The sequence below is a fragment of the Scyliorhinus torazame genome, chromosome 17 (assembly GCF_047496885.1).
Source record: "Scyliorhinus torazame isolate Kashiwa2021f chromosome 17, sScyTor2.1, whole genome shotgun sequence".
NCBI lineage: Eukaryota > Metazoa > Chordata > Chondrichthyes > Carcharhiniformes > Scyliorhinidae > Scyliorhinus > Scyliorhinus torazame.
In genome coordinates, this window is record NC_092723.1 from 60,611,890 (window position 1) to 60,635,384 (window position 23,495).

The window sequence follows — 23,495 nt, forward strand, 5'->3', positions numbered from 1 at the left end:
ATTGAGGGGGTGATCTTATAGAGGTGTATAAGATCATGAGAGGCATGGATAGGGTGAATGCAATCAGTCTTTTTTAGAGGGTTGGGGAATCGAGAACTGGAGGGCAGAGATTTAAGTTAAAAGGGAAAGAATTAATGGGAACCCGAGGAGCAACACTTTTTACACAGAGGGTGGTATGTATGTGGAATGAGCTGCTGGAGGAAGTGGTTGAGGCAGGGACATTGACAACATTTAAAAGGCATTTGGACAGAAACGTGGTCGGAAAGGTTTGGAGGGATATGGGCCAAATGCAGGCAAATGGGTTCGCTTAGATGGGCTTTTTAGTTGGCATGGACCAGTTTTGGCCGAAGGGCCTGTCTCCGTACTGTCGATTCTATGATTCTGTGATCCTGCCATGAAAAGAATTGTGCCAGCAGCGTATCAGCATCACAATGGTTGTACCTACACCAGATGGATGGTAGCGATTCAAGAAATGAAATGAAAATTGCTTATTGTCACAAGTAGGCTTCAATGAAGTTTCTGTGAAAAGCCCCTCGTCGCCACATTCCGGCGCCTGTTCGGGGAGGCTGGTACGGGAATTGAACCGTGCTGCCGGCCTGCCTTGGTCTGCTTTAAAAGCCAGCGATTTAGCCCAGTGTGCTAAACCAGGCAGTTGTATCAATGGAAATTAGAGATGGGCAACAAGTGCTGGCCATTTAAGATTCATATGAAAACATTTTCTTGAAGTAAAGCCTCTTCAAAGTGTTCAAAATATGACCGCACTGGTCAGAGTCCTATCTCTTCTTTCATGTGAGGACCCCTCAATTCAACCTGGGGCTCTTTCTCAATTGAAATGCAGCGCGACAAAGATTTTCACCTTGAAAATCTCTACATTTTCTGGGGTTTTCTGAACTGTGATGAATCTAAGAAATTGTTATATTTTATATTTGTTGCAGTAATGTTATTTAAAAATGTGGTTGAGATGCATACATGCTGCAAGTGTGCTGCTGGTAGATGTGAGAAGCATTTACTTGCTTACAGATAGGTGACTAATGAAATACTATTTTGGTGTGGAGGTCCCTGATCATTTATGAGAGATATTGTATTTGATCCTGGATAACTAGGTTATGGTACATCATCTTGTGGGAGGAGACAGAAGAATGCCTTATTATTTGGGTACAGATGATGTAATTAAGGAGAAGATCCAGGTCTGTCGGAAGTTTCAGTTTGCCATAGGATTTTAGTCTGCCACGAAGTGCCTTTCAGTTTGCTCCTACAAGGTTCTCTCCATGGGCTCTCTACAGGAAAGGCAAGTAAACCCTATTGTCAACTTTATTTATAAGTGACATTTGAACTATATTGATTTGCTTAATTGGAAAACATAGTAGCTGGTGTAGGGGGCAAGTTAAAGTTTTTGCTTTTACTTAAGAACTGTTGTAACTGTTATCTATAAAGCTATTTTGTTGTTGCTAATGTGGTTACTTCTGTGTTTTAATTAAAGCTCATTTTAACATTAAATATATCTTTTATTAAATAAATTTAGAGCACCCAGGTTTTTTTTCAATTCGGGGGCAATTTAGCATGGCCAATCCACTTAGCCTGCACATCTTTGGGTTGTGGGGATGAGACCCACGAAAACACTGGGAGAAGGTGCAAATTCCACACGAACAGTGACCTGGAGCCGGGACCGAACCCGGGTCCTCAGTGCCATGAGGCAGCAGTGCTAACAACTGCGCCACCGTGTCGCCAACATTAAATATATCTTTCTTTTATAAATTTAGAGTGCCAATTCATTTTTTCCAATTAGCGTGACCAATCTACCTACCCTGCACATCGTTTGGGTTGTGGGGGCGAAACCCACACAAACACGGGGAGAATGTGCAAACTCCACACGGACAGTGACCCAAAGCCGGGATCGAACCTGGGACCTCGGCGCCGTGAGGCAGCCAAGCTAACCACTGCGCCACCGTGCTGCCCAACATTAAATATATCTGTCGGTCAGTCCTGTGGTGGAGTCACCTATCCTCTCAGTTTTATAAATTGCAAATAGTTGGGTTCTCATCCAGGACCCTTACAGAATTTGTGTTCGCATCTATTCTTCTCTCTAAGGTTGCCCTCTCTGAAGGGAAAATTAATTTATCTTTCAGCTGTAGTGGAACATCTGAAACCTGAAAAGACTTATAAAATTAATTTCCCGGACCCTTTCGAAAGCATGTAGAAAAGACTTGTTTGCACCAGGCCTGCACTCAAATGGTACATCCTAGTTTATCATTTACAATGCATCCATATAGACAGCTGAATCTGAGAATCACAGATTGTGTCGATGATCATTGTTAGCTGAAGAAGCTAACAGTGATAAGTCTGGGGGAAAAATTGACCCCAAATCCAGGCTTTCAGAAGTGCTTTCTTTCGTCAACATAAAAATAGCAAAGATACTCAAATACAGTAATATTGGAGGCAGTTTTATTAACAGTGGTGCAATTTTTTAACAATACGTAAAAATCTCATTGAGTCTGGAATTGGCAAGCAGAGCATGGAAGGTATATGGGAAAATGGTGTTTTTATTTTGATTGATTTGTCGTGCTGTTTCACTCATAAGCAGATTCTTCAGACCAATGATTGCTGATTATTCACGTGAAATATCTGACATTCCTAACTGGCTGTTCTTACTGCGATTTTGATTGGTAAGTTTCAAGGCTTTTGAACTGGTTTGTTTTATAAATATGGATGAGCATATTGAAATGAGTCAGACTGTGTTCATGCAGCTTTTGGAGGAGTAGGCACGCCCCTGATTTCGGTGTTTAAATCTGTTATGTACAGTTGCTGAAATTTACTGTCCGATTTCATATAAACAGTTGTGAGCCTTGCTGTCACTTTAACTGCAAAACCCATTGTATAATTCCTAAGTGTAAGAGTATGTTTTTTTTAAGGCTAGAAGTTCAATAAACATTGAATGCATTCCCAAAGAGGACAATTAAAAGGCCAGAAATATCAAGGTTCTGGGTGTGTTTGAGCTGCTGCCTTCATACATGTATGACTTTCTTCAAACCCTACAACCCAACAATCATCATGGCCATCTATTTACACCTCTGCAATGTGGTCCACCTTTTCCCTCATTTTACCTCCATAGTTGCTAAATGCTAAACTACCTTCATTCGGTACTCCAATGCTCCTTTGGCAGTCCTGTCAAGAATGTGTTATTTGTCAAGGACCACGAATCTGAAACTTTCATCAGGCTTAATATCCCACATTAATTCTTGTTCATGAACACAGGCTTGTCAAGCTTTGTTGGTTATTGATTCCTCAATATCTCAATTCAAGATCCTTGGCCTAATTAGCAAATCTCTCCACTGCCTTCACCTTACTCTACCTCTACAATCACATTAAGCTTTAAATAATTACCAGTGTCCTTCATTTAGGCCTCAATTACATTACCCTTTCCATCTACTCCATTGCTTTCAGCCATTTCAGCCCAACATCTGTAACTTTTTCTCTAAAATAAAACTTGCTCCCACCCTGCTCCTTAACCTCTCTCTAATCTGAAGAGTCATCCAGGTTCGAAAGATTAACTGTTCCTCTCTCCACAGATTCTGCCAGACCTGCTGCGTTTTTACAGCAGTTTGTGTTTTCACCTCTTTAATCTTACTTTGTCACCAATCTAATCCATCATCCTCTATTTTGCACTCTGTTAATTTTGCCATTTTGTCAACTTCTCTTAATTCAAGATTACTTCATTTAACTGTTCTGCTAATGCAATTTCTTAAGCACTAAATACATACAGCTGGATTTTGTGCGAGGGGTTGATGGCAAACCTTCAATGCTTGGCATTATTACCCCCATGAAACTGACTGCAGTTTCACAATATTGAGCATATGCCGACTGCCATGAAAATCCTAAAGTGCAGCCTGTCGCTCAGGGCTCCAGTACAGGCTGCACTGTGGATCCCTCTGTTACACCCTCGACAGTCAGATGGTGAAGGAAGAGACCTTCAATCTTTACACTGTTTTAGATTTATTCACAAAGGGAAACATTACCAAAGTATGGCTCTTAACTCTACAACCCAACATCAGTGTCAACAAGTGCCCCTTCATGTGTGCTCAATTATCTAATAAATGTCCTAGATATCCTTAACTTTAATTTATACAATTAACACCCTCCCCCAAAGCCAGCAGTCAAAATTAGCGCCAGTTTCAACATCCCTATCTCTAAATCGTCATTTGAAATTCTTGTAAAACGTTACACGTTCATATAGATAACTTTATTTTCAAAGAGCAATGTGATTAGCAAAATTTAACAAATAGAACTGACCCCCCAAAAAATAACTTGTAGCTTGGAGTGTTAAATGATTTGATTTAAGATACATTTTGAAATATTCTTTTATGAAGAAGTTACAAATATTTTAGTTTCTACCTTCATCCCATGTACATGTTCTAAACTTTAATTTGAATGCAAATGTTTTGTTCAAAGTGATTTTATTTTATCATTTTTTGTTTTCAATTTGTGTCTTTTTGAAAATCCTTTAATACGATTGGCTGCGTGGACAGCCTGGTGGCATCACTGCAGCTCCATGTTGTAATTGTTGAGTAAAGAAAATTACAATCAGTAGCAGTACCAATACATGACGAGATCTGAAATTTCTACCAGAGGTTACTTATCTCTCAGCAAGACTTACTTTGAGGTCAGTGGCAAGTGCCCTTGCTTCGCTACTGACTGCAAAATTAGGCCCACAACTCTGTTATTTACAATGCTTACCCAATTCTGTAAGTCAATAACACAAGTTATTGGATCTGTTCCGGTAAGGTCAAAGTTCAATTGCTTCACAAGCTACACATCAGAATTAAGGATAAACTGTCTGGCTTTATTTCTTTAAGTTCATTTATTAGAGCCATCATTTTATTAAAACATAAATGTTGGAAGACATTTTCAAATAAGCTAGCCAGCTGTTGGAAACTTATAGAATCATAGAATTTACAGTGCAGAAAGAGGCCATTTGGCCTATCTAGTCTGCACTGGCCCTTGGAAAGATCATCCCACCTAAGCCCTCACCTCCACCCTATACCTGTAACCCCACCTATCCTTTTTTGGACACTAAGGGCAATTTAGCATGGCCACTCCACCGAACCTGCACATCTTTGGACTGTGGGAGGAAACTGGAGCACCCGGAGGAAACCCACGCAGACAGGGGAGAACATGCAGACTCCGCACAGACAGTGGCCCAAGCTGGGAATCGAACCTGGGACCCTGGAGTTGTTAAGCAACTGTGCTTACCACTGTGCTACCATGCTGCCCTTGCATTATATTTGTCTGTAATTGAGTGCAACAGACTATGGATGAGAAATGCACACAAATGTTTTATTACATAACTAGCAAATGCATCCCTAGCAGACATAGATTTCTTTATAAACAAAATATAGGGGTGGCAGCAAACATGTGTGCCAAATGTGAACAAATGTGATCACGAGACTTTCTGAACAAGTTTCCACAAAAGGAAGGTTGTTTGAAAAGGATGAGTGTGTGCAGGGTTACAGAGAGAAAACGGGAGAATGGCATTAAAGGAACTGTTCATTTGGAGAGCTGGTGCAGATACGATAGATCAAATGGCCTCATTCTGTGCTGTAACAATTCTTTAACAATTTTGGTGTGAAATTACATTTAAATGTTGGGTTTTTAAAGCAAAGTGTATTCACAAAGGGAAAGTAAAAAACTGCAACAAGACAAATGATTGTTAAAATGCAAATTGATAATACATTCCAAAAGATTGTAAGCAATATGACATTCAGTCATCAATAAACAGTTCATTTCCTTTAGGTTGGGAAGCTCCTGAGCACATGCACACAACACGGGTGATCATACAGGCCTTCGTTTCTAGCTGTGAACAGATACTGATTAAAAACAGGCACAGAAAAGTAGGATGTCAGGTCACTGGTTGGAAAGTTACTTTTGCCAGGCCAAGTTTAGCACGCAAGAGAGTACGTTAGTAGTTACTTCATCAAGCAAGATTACGCTTTTGCATATTATTGGTGATATTCATTCTGTATTATTACGCAAAGACAAGTTGGACAAATTAAAGTATTTGAAACTAACCATGGTGCTGACCCTCTATGTCCATGTATTGTGTAATAATGTTTAACGATTAGTCTCTAGCCTAATTTGACTCTATTTTTTGAGCACCAAAGATTTTGAAAAAGCATATGTGAAAGACATAATGCAGCTAATTAACATCATGAATGACACAGGTTTGAAAATCATGGGCTACATTTCCATATGGCTGGACATTGGGCACATCCCTAAATCCCAAGCTGTTAACAAAGAGTGATTAGCATTGCTGCACCTCAGTATATCTAAGACAAAATCTTCAACTTGCAACAGCAAAACGTAGAAGTGAATGCTATATGCAGGGCTTTCCAGTTATTACTCTTAGATCTGCAGTGGCATTGTACAAAATAATATTTTGTACATTGTATGGAAATATACTTCTTTTGTTCTCAGATATGCAATCTAACACACCAGAAAATCGACCATACTAGGGATATAAATGAATTGTAAAATTGTATTGACATCATAACTGTCCAGTTGAAGAAAACAAAGATTCTCATGCATTCAGCCATGTCAACATTTCTTTGGCTAAGGTTTGGTTATATGTAATGCTTGTTTTTACCAATATTTTTATGTTCCTGTGTGCAGGCCAACAATTGGAAAATAGCATCCGTCATGTTGAGGTAGCTAGAAAAGCCAACTACTATTCAATACTAATTGCAATGTATCGCTGGGACTATCTTCCATATGCAAAAGTGTAAATTTCAGATCACTCGGGTTTAAGGTGGGAAGGGTAAAAAATATGTACTATAGTATTAGTGCATATTTGCATACATGATTCACCTGATGTGGCAACATACATCTCGTACGGCAATGGTATGCGTCTGATACAGGTGAAAACTTTTCTGCCTTTTTCCTGCCTAGCATATGTTGCCTAGGTCTCACCACTGCAGGGGATTGCGCTGAGGGCACAGGCTTGATAGGCTTGCAGTCTGATGCTCTCTCTTCCACAGCATGGACAGAACAGCTGTACCTTTTGTGATGCATGTTGATCTCAGTATCAAGTGAGAAATTGCTCGTGATTGTGGAGCCTAGATATATGATGCTATCGACAACCTCCAATGCCACATTGTCAAAGCTGATAGGTAGCAGTATGGCAACATCCTGGACCATGGCATTGGTCTTCCTGGTGCCAATGGTCAAAACGTGAAAGAGCCTGTATATTTGCTCTGAGGGTGCTCCTCAGTATGGAATGTTTGTGCTGCATGGTCAGCATAGAGCAACTCTCTGGTAAGGACATGGCGCACCTTTTTCTTCAATCTCAGGTGTACAAGGCTGAACAGTTCTGGTATGCAGATGACTTGTAGGCATATGACAGCAAAAATATGCCAACGGGTGTCAACGTCAGAATACAAGACCGTTTGACCCCACTAGAGATCTCAAAGGGTTCCCACGTTGCTGATCGTACCCATCATGCTGTCATGGAAAGAGCAGGTTACACTGAAAAACTTCAGTAGGTGTGCAATTTTTCCCAAATAGAAAGCTTCTGCTCACGTGGTCAAATGCCCTGGTGAAATCGATGAAAGTAATACATAGTGGCATCCTTTATTCATGGTATTTCTCTTGCAGCTGCCGGATGGAAATGATCATGTCAATTGTAGATTTTCCAGTTCTGGAATCTGCGCCCTAACCTTTCCCCAATTAGTATCAGCTGCTCTTATTCACAACTAAAGGGTTCACTCAACTGTCACAGCACTGCAACATTAAGACACTGTCACCTCTCTCCAGCAGAGACAGAGAATGTCATGCAGATGCTGGATTGCCAGCATTCAGTACTTGATTAGTTAAGGCGCATCGTCTTACATATGGTAAGCGAGTCAATAGCTTTGCTGAGCTACTGCATTGTGGGTTTCCTGCACAACGCATATTGTACACCTCAAATAGAAGTGTTTTTTTCCTTTGTTTTGAATAAGCACCTACATCAACTGAGTATTTTCCTTACTATTTTCAACTTTTCTTCTTGATGCATATGCATAATTCATTTGGACAGTGATTTTTTTTTAAAATTTCAGCATCAAAGTAAAGCCCCTATAATATTATTACACAATCAATATTACATAGTGCACTGCACTATGGGGAGGCTGCAGTGCAAGAACAAACCCAAACTTTGGCAGGGTAGAAAATGGCATCAGTGGATCAGCAACCCATTATATCCCCACTCCATTTACCTCTCCATTGACTTCAAAGCAAAGGAAAATCATGCAGTGTGTGTAACCACCTATGAAAGGTAACTTTTACCCCAAGGCAGTTATGACCAGTGCAGTGGTCAGGTGAAATAGTGTTAAAAAACGAGCACTTGCAGTAATAATACACTCCCACAGTGGTAACTTCTCACTATGCAAGGGGTGATGGGGAACAGATTGAAATTACAACCTGACAGATTTACAATGTTCACATTTGGAATGGAAATTGCCAAATAAACTGATGATGTCCATCCTTAATCACTCTTGAGAATCTGGTGGTAAGTCACCAAAGTGCAGTTAGGGAGTGGGTACCAAGATATTAACCCAGTGACAGTGAAGGCACAGTGATATAGTTCCAAGTCAGAATGGTGTGTGGCTTGGAGGGGAATTTGCAGATGGTGTTTCCATGCATCTGTTGCCCTTGTCCTTCTAGGCAGTAGAGGTCATGGGTTTAGAAGGTGTCGTCAAAGGGGCCGTAGTCAGTTGCTACACTACATCATGTAGATGGTGCCACTTTTCGTCAGTGGTGGGAAGAGTGAATGTTTAAAGTGGTGGGAAGAGTGAATGTTTAAAGTGGTGGATGGGCTGCTCCTGCTATATCCTGGATGGTGTCAGGCTTCTCGAGTATTGTTGGAGATGCACTCATTAAGGCAAGTGAAAGGAATGGCATCGCACTCTGTACTTGTGCCTTCGGATGGTGGACAGACTTTGGGGTGTCAAGAGGAGAGTTATCCGGTACAGAATTCCCAGCCTCTGATCTGCTCTTAGAGTTTATATATGGCTGGTCCAGTTCATTCTCTGGTAAATTTTAACCTCCTTGGATATTGACAGTGGGGGATTCAGTGATGGTAATGCCATTGAATGTCAAAGAGAAGATGGTTATAATCTCTCTTATTGGAGATTCTCTTTGCCTGGTAGTTGTGCGATACAATGTTACTTGCCACTTATCAGCCTGAGCCTGATTGTTATCCAGGTCTTGCTGTATATGGACGCAGACTGCTTCCTTGCCTGAGGAGTTGCAAATGGTGAACATTGTGCAATCATCACATCCCCACTTCTGACCTTTTAATAGACAGATGCAAATTGATCATATTACCAGACGATTTCCTATGGCATGGCACAAATTATATTTGTAGTGTATTCTAAGTGGAGCAGTCTTAAAAGGATTATTTGGGGTTGATGGGGACTAAGAGAGGAGGAACAGAGGTGGTCATTCAGGTACTGAGGCAGTCATTCAAAAGAAGCAAGATAACAGGCATGATCAGTTTAAAATCTCCTTTTTAGTGCCTCTTCTTTCCCCTCAACATTAAGTTTCTCATCCAGCCACTGTGCTGTGAGCAATGCAAAATGTAGAACAAAAATTTGAAAAATGCAGAATATAGCTTGGATAGCATTTTAACTGTCAAAATAAAAGTTATTCAATATTAGAAGTTGGCTTCACTATACATCCCCAGCGAACCAAACATTAGATCACTCTAAGAACATGGCTATGGAACATAGAATTTAACCTATTTATGTGACTCTGAGTTCAGTGTGCAATTTTATTGTTGACATAGCATGTTAGTTAACATAGCATGTTAGTTAGTATATGCAGGCTCATCTCCATAGCTGATATGACATTAATCTGTTATGTGCTCAATAAAGAGTGATGCTCGCATTCAGTCTGAAACAAGTCCATGATCACTGATATAATCTGGATTTTAATTATTGCAGTCCAGTGCCCTCTGTGAATACACATTTATAATTTATTTTTTAAATCCTAGAATTGTTTTAACTCAAGTAGACAAACAGGACATAGAACACAAACAAAAGAAACACAGTATAAAACAGAGACTGTAACACAAGTGATGGTAAAATGGAACTGAAAATGGGGTAAGGAAAGAGGAAACTTGAAATGGCGACATCAGTCTACACACCTTGGCATTGATATAAGGGTCAAAAGGGCCATACTTTTTGAGGTCTTTGCTCTCAATTGCACTCTATGAGGGAAGGAAAGAAAATGCAAATGATAAAATAAGGTTATACTGAAAAATAATGATGAATGTACCATGATAAAAAAACAATGACAGTTAAAAACAGTTGCAGATAATCAGTAAGAAATTAGATAGCACTTAAATTGTAACCAACTCAATTTTAAATTTTGCTGTTAAAAAATTGAGGAAAACAAAAATATGCAAAACCAAAAATACACACAAATTTGAACAGTATATTTATTTAAAAATGTTCACCGACTGTTCCTATCTTTGAATAGCCAGCTAGGTTATTCCTATCTATACAGCAGCAATAGCATTTTATTTTCAAAATGTAGGCGCACTGCTCCTGTGAGTTAACATTGTAATAATATAAACTGCTTCCTCATTGAGGAAGTGATTGTTTTGAAGCAGCAGAGTAGATTTTTTTTCTTTAAAAAAACAAAGTGTGTCCTTGATAATTAAATAAGCTGTTTGAGTCTCTCATTTGCATCGCAGTCACAAACTGCTGCTTTTCTTGATTCACAGTCAATATAAAACGCACTTCACGACTGACAGAAAAGATTAGTTTGCAATGTTTTTTCACCATATATAATGGGATTCAGAAGTTACTAAATAGTTTTTATTTTAAATAGTATACTTCAGCAATTTTTTACAGTAATGTAGAAGATTAACCAAAGTAATCCAATTTGCATACCATTCATTTTACAATTGGATTGACTAAACAGATTAAGATAAAAGTTCCAAAAGTGATTCAAATGTGACCTGAAAAAAGTGGGCTTCTGATTTCACCCCCACCCTTCCCAATTAATAAGATAGCAAAAGCATGTTTATATTGAAGATTAAGCAGAAAATGAAAGAAACTACATGCATGCACAGCACATACAGCACTCAGCATGATATACCGCCGCATGAAATGCCAGCATTTGAGCACTATTTATTTGACTAGTACCTGACATGAGATAAACAGGTCATTTCAAAGTGAGTATTTGGAAAGATGGGAATATATGCTGCTATGTCTGCAAAATGTCTGCTAGTTCCTTCAATCACCAACATTTCCCCCCATTTATGCAAATTAACCTGGTTTACGACAAGCCTCCAATCTCCAGAGTGCACCAAGCAATGAATCTTAATATTTCTGTCCGAACACATCATCATTTTCTTTTTAAAGGCTGCCATTTCTAATAAAAACACTCCATTAGAATTATCCAAAAGTAATTGAGGTACACATAATAAAGATTGTACAAGTAGAAATCTGAACACCATTATAGAAACAAAACCAACAGATGCATTTCCGAGAGGATGGAAGATGGATAGAAATTTTTGTCCAACTTCAAACATATCTATAACTTTATGAACTGTGTGTGTGAATAATTTTAATTAAATTCTAATTAAGCAATTCTCACACACCCTTGACCTAGAATTTGGAAAATGCATATTTTTCATATACAGACCAGATATCCCATATTGTAAAAATGACTTCTTTAATCAGTTGTTAAACTCAAAAAATTATTTAACGAAAGACAAGATTAACTCAATTTACCAGAGACTTCATTTTGTCCAATTGCTATTACACATTTTTTTCTTCGTTTTTTTAAAAATAAATTTAGAGTACCCAATCAATTGTTTCCGATTATGGGGCAATCCACCTACCCTGCACATCTTTGGGTTGTGGGGGCAAAACCCACGCAAACACGGGGAGAATGTGCAAACTCCACACGGACAGTGACCCAGGGCCGGGATCGAACCTGGGACCTCGGCACCGTGAGGCAGCAGGGCTAACCCACTGCGCCACCGTGCTGCCCCCACATTTTCTTTTTACACGTTCTTCCAAAGCATAACTGGCCCATTGTAGATGCCCATGATATATCTACATAGATGGTACTTTTAGTATTTTTACTATTTCATGCAGTTGTACATCTCTATTCAATTTAATGGATGAATTGTTGTCATCTAAAAACCATTTGGCATCCTAGATCAAGATTCAACATCCTAGAGTTAAGAGACTGAGAGAAGGTCATTATCAATTGTCGCCGTCCAGCATCACTGTAATGACATTACTGAATGTCTCAATAGCGAGCAAAGGTCTGGAACTGAATGAAACCAGACTGAAAAAAGCTCAGTAAAAATCCAATTCTGTGACAATATTCAGAATACGTGCAAAATTGTTGAAGATGGTAAAATCATCAAGAAACAGAACAGTGGGATTCATCATCGTCATCAACCATAAAAAAATGAATAAAAACATGACTGCCAAATTGCATAATTCAGATTTTAAAAACTTAGCAGCAAAATATAACTGCAGAATTAATTTTGTCAGATGCAAGAAAATAAAATGGCTAAATTTCAATATAGCCTTGAAGTAATTTCTAAACATCTTAAATGTTGGGCTCGATATATTTTCAGAATGATCTTGTAGTTTCAGTTCTTGCCCAAAGAATGCAAAATGCTATGGCCACTACCACAGTTCATCAGTGTTTCAGTGTAAACACTTGTAATTCTTTCAACAAGCAACAAGAAAGAGATAATAGTTACCAAATCAACAATGAGGATTAAACTTAAAATTATTTCCTTGACATTAAATAAGTAGCTAAACATAGCTTGAATCACAGGAATATAGGACTCAGAAGCAGGAGTTGGTTATTGGACTCTTTGACCCTGCTCTACCGCTAAATATGATGGATTGAGGTCTCAACTCCACTTTCCTTCTGTATCCTGTAACCCTAGACTCCCTTGTCTATCAAAATTCTATCCAACTCTGTTGAATAAATTCAATAACCCAGTTTCCAGTGGTTTCTAGGGATGAGAATTCCATATACTAATAACGCAAGAGGAAAAAAATTATCATCCCCATCTTAAAAGGGAGAACATATTTTGAAACTGTCTCTCCTAGCTCTGCTCCCCCCCTCCCCCAAGAAACATCCTTCCAGTATCCACCTTATCAACTCCTCTCAAAGTCTTATAAGTTTCAATAAGATCAAATTCCAATAGATGTCAGCCCAACCTTTTCAACCTTTCTTCATAAGATAAGCCTCACATCCCAGAAATGAGTTGAGTGATCCTTTCCTAAATTGTTTCTAACACAATTGTATTATTTTTTCAAATAAGGAGACTAAAATTATACACAGTACTCCAGATGTCATCTCACCAAGGCTCTGTATAACTGTATTAAAGCTTTCCTATTTTTATATTCCATTCCCCTTGCAATAAACATTAACATTCCATTTGTATTCCTGATCACTAACTTTGAGATTCATGCACAGGACACCCATGAGTTCTGTAATCCCCCTCCATCTAAATTGTAAACTGTTTTTCTATTCTTCACGCCAAAGTGGCCAAGTTCATATTAAGACCATAAGACATAGGAGCGGAAGTAAGGCCATGCGGCCTATCGAGTCCACTCCACCATTCAATCATGGCTGATTTCAACTCCATTTACCCGCTCTCTCTCTCCATAGCCCTTAATTCCTCGGGAAATCAAGAATTTATCAACTTCTGTCTTAAAGACATTCAATGTCCCAGCCTCCACCGCCCTGTGGCAATGAATTCCACAGACTCACCATTCTCTGGCTGAAGAAATTTCTCCTCATCTCTGTTCTAAAGTGACTCCCTTTTATTCTAAGGCTGTGCGCCCGGGTCCTAGTCTCCCCTTGCTAATGGAAACAACTTCCCTACGTCCACCCTATCTAAGCCATTCATTATCTTGTAAGTTTCTATTAGATCTCCCCTCAACCTCCTAAACTCCAATGAATATAATCCCAAGATCCTCAGACGTTCATCGTATGTTAGGCCTACCATTCCTGGGATCATCCGTGTGAATCTCCGCTGGACCCGCTCCAGTGCCAGTATGTCCTTCCTGAGGTGTGGGGCCCAAAATTGCTCACAGTATTCTAAATGGGGCCTAACTAATGCTTTATAAAGCTTCAGAAGTACATCCCTGCTTTTATATTCCAAGCCTCTTGAGATGAATGACAACATTGCATTTGCTTTCTTAATTACGGACTCAACCTGCAAGTTTACCTTTAGAGAATCCTGGACTAGGACTCCCAAGTCCCTTTTGCACTTCAGCATTCTGAATTTTGTCACCGTTTAGAAAATAGTCCATGGCTCTATTCTTTTTTCCAAAGTGCAAGACCTCGCACTTGCCCACATTGAATTTCATCAGCCATTTCTTGGACCATTCTCCTAAACTGTCTAAATCTTTCTGCAGCCTCCCCACCTCCTCCATACTGCCTGCCCCTCCACCTATCTTTGTATCATCGGCAAACTTAGCCAGAATGCCCCCAGTCCTGTCATCTAGATCGTTAAGGTATAAAGAGAACAGCTATGGCCCCAACACTGAACCCTGCGGGACACCACTCGTCACCGGTTGCCATTCCGAAAAAGAACTTTTTATCCCAACTCTCTGCCTTCTGCCTGACAGCCAATCGTCAATCCATGTTAGTACCTTGCCTCGAATACCATGGGCCCTTATTTTACTCAGCAGTCTCCCGTGAGGCACCTTCTCAAAGGCCTTTTGGAAGTCAAGATAGATAACATCCATTGGCTCTCCTTGGTCTAACCTATTTGTTATCTCTTCAAAGAACTCTTAACAGGTTTGTCAGGCACGACCTCCCCTTACTAAATCCATGCTGACTTGTCCTAATCCGACCCTGCACTTCCAAGAATTTAGAAATCTCATCCTTAACAATGGATTCTAGAATCTTGCCAACAACCGAGGTTAGGCTAATTGGCCTATAATTTTCCATCTTTTTCCTTGTTCCCTTCTTGAACAGGGGGGTTATAACAGCGATTTTCCAATCCTCTGGGACTTTCCCTGACTCCAGTGACTTTTGAAAGATCATAACTAACGCCTCCACTATTTCTTCAGCTATCTCCTTTAGAACTCTAGGATGTAGCCCATCTGGGCCCGGAGATTTATCAATTTTTGGACCTCTTAGTTTCTCTAGCACTTTCTCCTTTGTGATGGCTACCATATTCAACTCTGCCCCCTGACTCTCCTGAATTGTTGGGATATTACTCATGTCTTCTACTGTGAAGACTGACGCAAAGTACTTATTTAGTTCCTCAGCTATTTCCTTGTCTCCCATCACTAGATTACCAGCGTCATTTTGGAGCAGCCCAATGTCTACTTTTGCCTCCCGTTTGTTTTTAATGTATTTAAAGAAACTTTTACTATCATTCCTAATGTTACTGGCTAGCCTACCTTCATAATTGATCCTCTCTTTCCTTATCTCTCTCTTTGTTATCCTCGGTTTGTTTTTGTAGCCTTCCCAATCTTCTGACTTCCCACTACTCTTTGCCACATTAAAGGCTTTCTCTTTTGCTTTGATGCATTCCCTAACTTCCTTTGTCAGCCATGGCTGCCTAATCCCCCCTCTGATAACCTTTCTTTTCTTTGGGATGAACCTCTGTACTGTGTCCTCAATTACTCCCAGAAACTCCTGTCATTGCTGTTCTACTGTCTTTCCGACTAGGCTCTGCTCCCAGTCGATTGTCGTCAGTTCCTCCCTCATGCCCCTGTAGTTACCTTTATTTAACTGTAACACCTTTACATCTGATTCTACCTTCTTTCTTTCAAATTGGAGATTGAATTCTACCATATTATGATCACTGCCTCCTAAGTGTTCCCTTACTTTAAGATCTTTAATCAAGTCTGGCTCATTACATAACACCAAGTCCAGAATGGCCTGTCCCCTCGTGGGCTCCATCACAAGCTGTTCCAAAAAGCCCTCCTGTAAACATTCAATGAATTCCCTTTCCTTGGGTCCACTGGCAGCATTATTTACCCAGTCCACCTGCATATTGAAGTCCCCCATGGTCACTGTGACCTTGCCTTTCTGACACGCACTTTCTATTTCGTGGTGCATTTTGTGCCCCTGGTCCTGACCACTGTTAGGAGGCCTGTACATAACTCCCATTATGGTTTTTTTGCCTTTGTGGTTCCTCAACTCTACCCACACAGACTCCACATCATCCGACCCCATGTCGTTTAGTGCTATTGATTTAATTTCATTCCTAATTAACAAGGCAACTCCGCCCCCTCTGCCCACCTCTCTGTCTTTTCGATAAGTTGTGAATCCCTGGATGTTTAAATGCCAGTCCTGAACCCCCTGCAACCACGTCTCTGTGATGCCTACCACATCATACCTGCCAGTCACAATCTGGGCCACAAGCTCATCTACCTTGTTCCGTACACTGCGCGCATTTAAATATAGCACCTTTAATTCTCTATTGACAGTCCCTTTTTGTTTTCTTAGTGTGGTGGACCTTGGTTTACTGAGCTTTTCCATACACTGTGTCATATTTTGTGGGATGGGGACTATCGTAACCTCTCCTGAGTTCTGTCTTTTCGTGCTTTTTTGTATTCCTAAGCAGCTACGCTTCCCACTGATTACTTCACCTCTTGGTTCCCCGACTTTCCCTTGCCCCCGAATCTTTAGTTTAAGGTCCTATTGACCACCCTATTTACTCTTTTCGCCAGAACACTGGTCCCAGCTCGGTTCAGGTGGAGACCATCCCAACGGACCCCCCCTGTCCCAAAACTGATGCCAGTGTCCCATGAAAAGGAACCCCTCTTTCCCACACCACTCTTTCAGCCACATGTTAACTTCCCTTATTCTTGCCTCCCTATGCCAATTTGCACGTGGCTCGGGCAGTAATCCGGAGATTATGACCCTTGAGGACCTGTTTTTTTAAATTTGAATCCTAGCTCTTTATAATCTCTAAACAGGTCCTCTTTTCTAGACTTGCCTATGTTGTTGGTACCGACATGGACCACAACAACTGGCTCCTCCCCCTCCCTCTCCAGTATCCTTTCAAGCCGGTCAGAGATGTCCCGCACCCTGGCACCGGGCAGGCAACATACCATGCGGGACTCTTTATCCTGCTCACAAAGGATACTATCTATCCCCCTGATAATAGAATCCCCTACAACTACAACTTGCCTATTTATTCCCTCCCCTTGAATGGCCTGCTGAACCATGGTGCCTTGGTCAGCTGACTCATCCTTCCTGCAGCCTTGTTCGCCATCCACCCAGGGAGCAAGTGCCTCATACCTGTTGGACAGGGTCAAGGGCTGAGGCTCCTGAGTTCCTGACTGCTGGTTCCCTTTACCTGCCTGACTTGCAGTCACACCCTGCTGTCCCTGGCCACTGGCAGGATTTAAACTACTTACTCTGACAGGTGGGACTGCCTCCTGAAACACAGTGTCCAGGTAAGTCTCCCCCTCCCGGATGTGCCTCAGTGTTTGAAGCTCAGACTCCAGCTCATCAACTCTGAGCCGGAGCTCTTCGAGCAGCCAACACTTACTGCAGATGTGGTCGCTGCAGCTCACAATGGGATCTGCCAGCTCCCACATCAAGCAACTCAAGCACATCACCTGACCAGCCATCACTAATTAATTAATTCGTTTAATTTAAGTTTACGAGTTTAGCTGTGTTTTTTTTTAATTTGGGGCAGATTTGCTATCAACCAATCAGATCACAGCTTCCCTCTGATGTCACCTTTGGGGGGAAAAACTGGAAAACAGGAAGTTACTGTTAGGTTTTTATACTCAGAGACTGCTCCTCCTCCTCCTCCTCCGAACGGCTCCCAAAATTAGGCCCGAAGAAAGGGAGAACACAAAACAGTCGGGAAAAAGCACCTTCTCCCACTCTTCACCGAATTACCTCACTGCACCAAATTACCAAATTCTCACTCTGTCTGTGTCTCACTCACTCAGGCTGTGTCTCCTTGACCAGCGCAATGCTTACTAAGTGCGCTTTCTGTCTGTCTTTTATACAGACTTTAGGATGACTCACACTAAAACTTCGAAGAGAAGAATGCAATGTGTACCTTTGTGCCCCTTAACAGGCCTCAGGTGACTGCCAGATAACTGCCGCTCAGCAATTAGGGTGGGGGCAGCTTCAGCCAATCAGATACTAATCTACACTGCACTTTTAACTGAAAAGCAGCACAATTAGATTAACCACTTACCTTTCCTGGTTACCTCACTGCACCAAATTACCAAATTCTCACACTGTCTGTGTCTCACTCACTCAGGCTGTGTCTCCTTGACCAGTGCAATGCTTACTAAGTGCGCTTTCTGTCTGTCTTTTATACAGACTTTAGGATGACTCACACTAAAACTTCAAAGAGAAGAATACAATGTTTACCCATATTGTTTACCCATATTATTTACCCATATTATACTCCTTCCGCCAAATTTTTGCCCACTCTTGTAACCTGTCTATATCCCTTTGCAGAATCTCTATCTCCTCTTGACAACTTAATTGCCTTCCTGTCTTGGTTTCATCAGCAAATTTAGCAAGCATATGTTAAGTCCCTTCAAACAGGTTATTGATATAGGTTGTAAATAGTTACGGCCCCAGCACTAATGCGTGTTGCGTCACTCAGTACAGCTTGCCAATCTGAAGAAGACCCATTTATTCCTACTCTCAGATTTCTACGAGCTAACCAATCCTTTATGCTAATATGTTACCCCTACACCATTTGCTCTTATCTTGCATAGTAACCTCATCAAATGTCTTTTGGAAATTCAAGTACACCACCTCTGCAGGTTCCCCTTTATCCACTGTGTTGGTTACTTACTCGAAGAACTGTAATAAATGAGTCAAACTCTATTTCCCTTTCACATAGCCATGTTGATTCGGTCTGATCCCATTATGATTTTCTAAATATACTGCCGTAACCTTCTTAATAATGGATTCTAGCTATTTCCTTATGACAAATGTTAACTGGATTATAGTTTACTGCTTTCTGTCTCCCCCTTTCTTCAATAAAGGTGTTAATTTTGCTATTTTCCATTCTGCTGGGACCTTTCCAGAATCGAAGGAACTGTAAATTATAACCAATGCCACGGCTATCTCTGGAGCCACTTATTTTAAGACCCAGATAACAGGTCATCGGGTCCTGGGAACTTGTCCGTCTTTCGTTTAACTTTACCCAGCACTTTTTTCTTAACGATAATAACTGTTTTAAGTTCCTCCCTCCTGTTAACTCTCTAATTTCAAGTATCTTTGGAAGGTTTTCTAAGTCTTCTGCAATGAAGAGGGACAATAGCTGTTCAACTCCTCCATGTTTTTTATTTCCACGATCAATTCCTCAGACACTCTCCCTAGAAAATCAACATTTTGTATTTCCGATTTAATACTTGTAGAAACTCTTACTACCTGTATTTCACATTACTTTTCGCCCTCTTTTTTGTCATTCGTAGCTGGTTCTTAAAATCTGGTGAACCTTCTGACATACTACTAATCTCTACAGGTTTGAACAAAGTTTCTTTCAATTTGTTACTCTCCTCAACTTCCTAATGCATCGTTCTCAAAGAGTACCCAATTATTTTTTTTCCCAATTAAGGGCCAATTTAGCGTGGCCAATCCACCTACCCTGTACATCTTTTGAGGTTGTGGGGGTCAGACCCATGCAGATACGGGGAGAATGTTCAAACTCCACACGAGCAGTGTCTCGGGGCCGGGATTGAACCTGGGTCCTCAGCACTTTGAGGTAGCAGGGGCTGGTTTAGCTCACTGGGCTAAATCGCTGGCTTTTAAAGCAGAGCAAGGCAGGCCAACAGCACGGTTTAATTCCCGTACCAGCCTCCCCGAACAGGCGCCAGAATGTGGCGACTAGGGGCTTTTCACAGTAGCTTCATTGAAGCTTACTTGTGACAATAAGCGATTTTCATTTCATTTTTTTCATAACCACTGTGCCACCGAGCCGCCCTAAAAACATTAAACTAAACCCATTTAAAACTATGCCTTATTTCTAATATTTACCAATACAAATATAAATCGCTTAAAACTACCTTTATGTTCCTCAAATCACCATTACCAATCAAAGCTACCCACCATCTTTTCTGAGCTTCCCATCTTTTGGAAATGTCAAATACTCTTCAATATGTTGCTCCCAGCCTTGGTCACCCTGCAACTGTGTCTCTATTTTTTTTTTTAATTTTAGAGTACTCAATTATTTTTCTTTTCCAATTAAAGGCCAATTTAACTTGGCCAATCCACCTAACCTGCACATCTTTGGGTTGTGGGGGTGAAACCCACGCAGACACGGGGAGAATGTGCAAACTCCACACGGACAGTGACTCAGGGCCGGGATTCGAACCCGGGTCCTCAACGCCCTAGTCCCAGTGCTAACCACTGCACCCGTGCCACCCCACAACCGTGTCCCTATAATGGCTACCAGGTCATACATACTTATTTCTATCTGTGCAAACAATTCATCCATTTTGTTACAAATGCTGCATGCAGATTGAGCCTTTAACTCTGTCTTTTTACTATTTTTGCATTCACTGGTCTTATTGGCTGGTGCACTCTAAAGTGTGTACTCTCTGTCCCTTTCTGCCAGATCCTGGTTATCATTACCCAAATCCCTACTCTGCTCTCTCACCTTGGATTGCCCATATCTTCTCACACATGATCCCTTCCCCCACTATTTAGTTTTGTTTCTTTAGACACAAATAAACTCTATGCATGGTTATAAAACGCATCAGTGAAGAATAACATTTTAGATATATTATCTCATGTGGGTTATACAAAATCTAATTGTACATTTTACAGTTAATACACATAAAAGCAAACAATTCAAATGATTAATCAAATTCTAGCTGCCCCCTAGAATGAGCAGTTTGAAGGTGTGTGTAAATATCTAGTTCTTCAAAAAAAAAGTTTGAAACTGTCAAAACATACCACTCCTGTGGTCAATGGTCCAGGATCCGTGTCCCTTCATTTTCAACCATAATTAACCTATAGTTCGGAATATGTAATTTCATCATAATATTAACATTAAACTCTGATGAACCCAAAGTTTGGGCAAATTCAACCTTTTTTAAAATCAAGGCAGATCTAAAAATAAAAATTGATCCAATGTTGCACGATTCTGAATATCTCAGTTAGACACTAAAGAGGAACAAATTTCAATATGATACTGAGGTTCGAGTTCAGGTATATTGTCGGGGCAGGAGTACATGGCAATTACTGTACCTGATGGAATTTTTAATGTTGTCAGAGAGTAGACATGGTGGAAAAATATTCCACTTCTTCAGGATCAAAACCAGTTTTCATCAATGTGCATTAAAAAAAGGAATTAAAAACTACCCTGGCCTATTCACTTTAAGTGTACCAAGTACCTCAGGTGCTGTTGTGTGCATGTATGTCATTTTGCCATGTTTGTGTAAAAGCAGATTATGTGTCTGTACCTCTCAGTCGCCAGACTGGTATACAATGATTTGGAGCGAAGTACATGGGCACATAATGCATCTTAAACACCAAGGAGACCAATACTTTTCATCCTTCAAGTACTAAATACAAGGCTATTTTCCAGTAAAGGCTACGACAAATACAAGCACATAAACCTCTCTCAGGTTTCTAAAATATTCCTTGAAATTGGGTGAATTTGGGAGTTTTCATGCCAAAGATAGTAGCCTCAAAACTTCTCTTCCAGGTCCTTAGGAACAAATTGCTTTCATTACACAACATTAAAAAGATTCCAAACAATACAAAGGCATAGCAATTGAGGCTAACATATTTTATTTATTTTTAAAAGTACCTAAGTATTGTTTTTCTAAATTCCTGCGAGAGTTAAAAACATATCAATTAACAGGGGGCGGTCATTTACGGTTTGTGATAAAAACATCAGCCGCAGTTTCACAATTTGATTAGAACCCAATTTTAGATGGCTGGTGTTTGATCAGACTGCTGCAGCATGAGCCAGGTCGAGGAAATGTTAGCTGCTGGTGAACAGTGACTTGTATTGTTATTCATTAATGTCACTATGTTTTTGAGCAAGTCTGACTAATACCCAAGAACGGTCAGCTGAATATTGCTCAGGGTATGCATATATTCAAGAAATTTTCATGAAATATGGGAAAGTCAGTGTTCAGTCCAAGAGAGGCCTACAGGAAATAGCACTAAAGAAGATCGATATATATAGGCAATGGGAAGACATTTAGGGATTGATTGTGCCAGTTACTGTAAAACCTTGCTGCAAGGATCTTACTGGAAACCTGTTAGGAAGCATCTGGTAAGGTATCTGAACAGATATGAAAAAAGATCCCTAGCAAGAACTATTTTTTGGACCACAAACCTTTGTAGAGTTTTAATAGGACCTGAACATGAACAAAAAATATTTGCGAAATTAAGACAGATTCCATTATTAATAAAACAGATTAAATACACATCATATGTAATCCTCTAACACTTTTCACAAACCCTTCAAAGACTTCAGACCTGTTCATTGACTTTTGCATGGGATGGTCCTTGATGAATTAGGAGCCTGACTATATGTGAATCCCCTTTCCAAGCAGCAAGGTGAAGTGGATAACATCCCTTGTTATCAGCAATATTAGTGGAAGCTTCATTCTTCAGTAGCATTTCAACAACTTCCCTATCAACAAAAACAGACATATTAGCACAAATCTTGAAACAAAATCTACAACTATAAAATCCTGTAATACTTATCAAAGTTGTCCAAATCATGACTGAGTACCTAAGTGTTCCAAATTAGCCAAAACTAAATGTTTATTGCACCATCCAATGCAATCTGTGCTGTATTTTCTATGTTCTATGTTCTATGTTCTATTGCTCTATGCCTGGGAGGCAAAATAAAAATCGCAGAGGGAAACTGTGCAAATTCTTTTCCTATCAGAAGTGTGAAGTGATTAATTTTGGTTGTATAGGTCGGAGCCTCCAGAGGATGAGTTGATTATGAAAGAGTTCTTGGAGGGGCTGGAGAGGACAGGAGATGAGGAGAGGTCAGGTTTGGAGGAGCCGGTGGGGATAGAGGAGGTTTGGACGGCGGTAGGGAAGATCCCAAAGGGTAAAGCACCGGGGCAGGATGGGCTCCCAGTGGCGATCTTTGAGAACATGATATTTATGGGGACGCTCCCGTAGGAGATGGGGCAGGTATCTATTTCACTTTTATTTAAAAATGTAAGGACCCAGTGGTGTGTGGTCTCATTGGCCAATATCCCTTTTAAATGTTGATGCCAAAATTTTTGCCAAAGTGTTGGCGCATAGGCTGGAGGTGGAGTGCCTCCCACAGGTGGTTGGGAAGATTAGATGGGGTTTGTAAAGGCTAGACAATTGTTCGCAAACGTACGGCTCTTGCTAAACATGGTGCTCTCCACATCCGCAGCCGGGGGGGATGGGGGAGAAGAGGTGGTGGATGCAGAGAAGGCATTTGATCAAGTAGAGTGGAGTTATTTTTTTGCGGTGTTCGAATGGTTTGGGGTTGGGCCTAAGTTTGTGACGTGGGT

General features: G+C 40.5%; 1 protein-coding gene across 6 annotated transcripts in view; it reads right to left on the reverse strand.

Moving 5' to 3' along the window:
• Window positions 1-23,495, reverse strand: part of LOC140393897 (ankyrin repeat and SAM domain-containing protein 1A-like) — a 642,533-nt gene that overhangs the window by 513,148 nt on the left and 105,890 nt on the right. For 5 of the 6 annotated variants that reach the window (XM_072480500.1, XM_072480502.1, XM_072480497.1 and 2 more), the window contains exons 3-4: window positions 22,468-22,624; window positions 10,175-10,237 (exon numbers count right to left, since the gene is read on the reverse strand). In XM_072480500.1, coding sequence (XP_072336601.1) covers window positions 10,175-10,237; window positions 22,468-22,624 — 220 coding nt within the window. The remainder of the gene's footprint in view (window positions 1-10,174; window positions 10,238-22,467; window positions 22,625-23,495) is intronic. The other variant, XM_072480499.1, reaches the window with a different exon arrangement.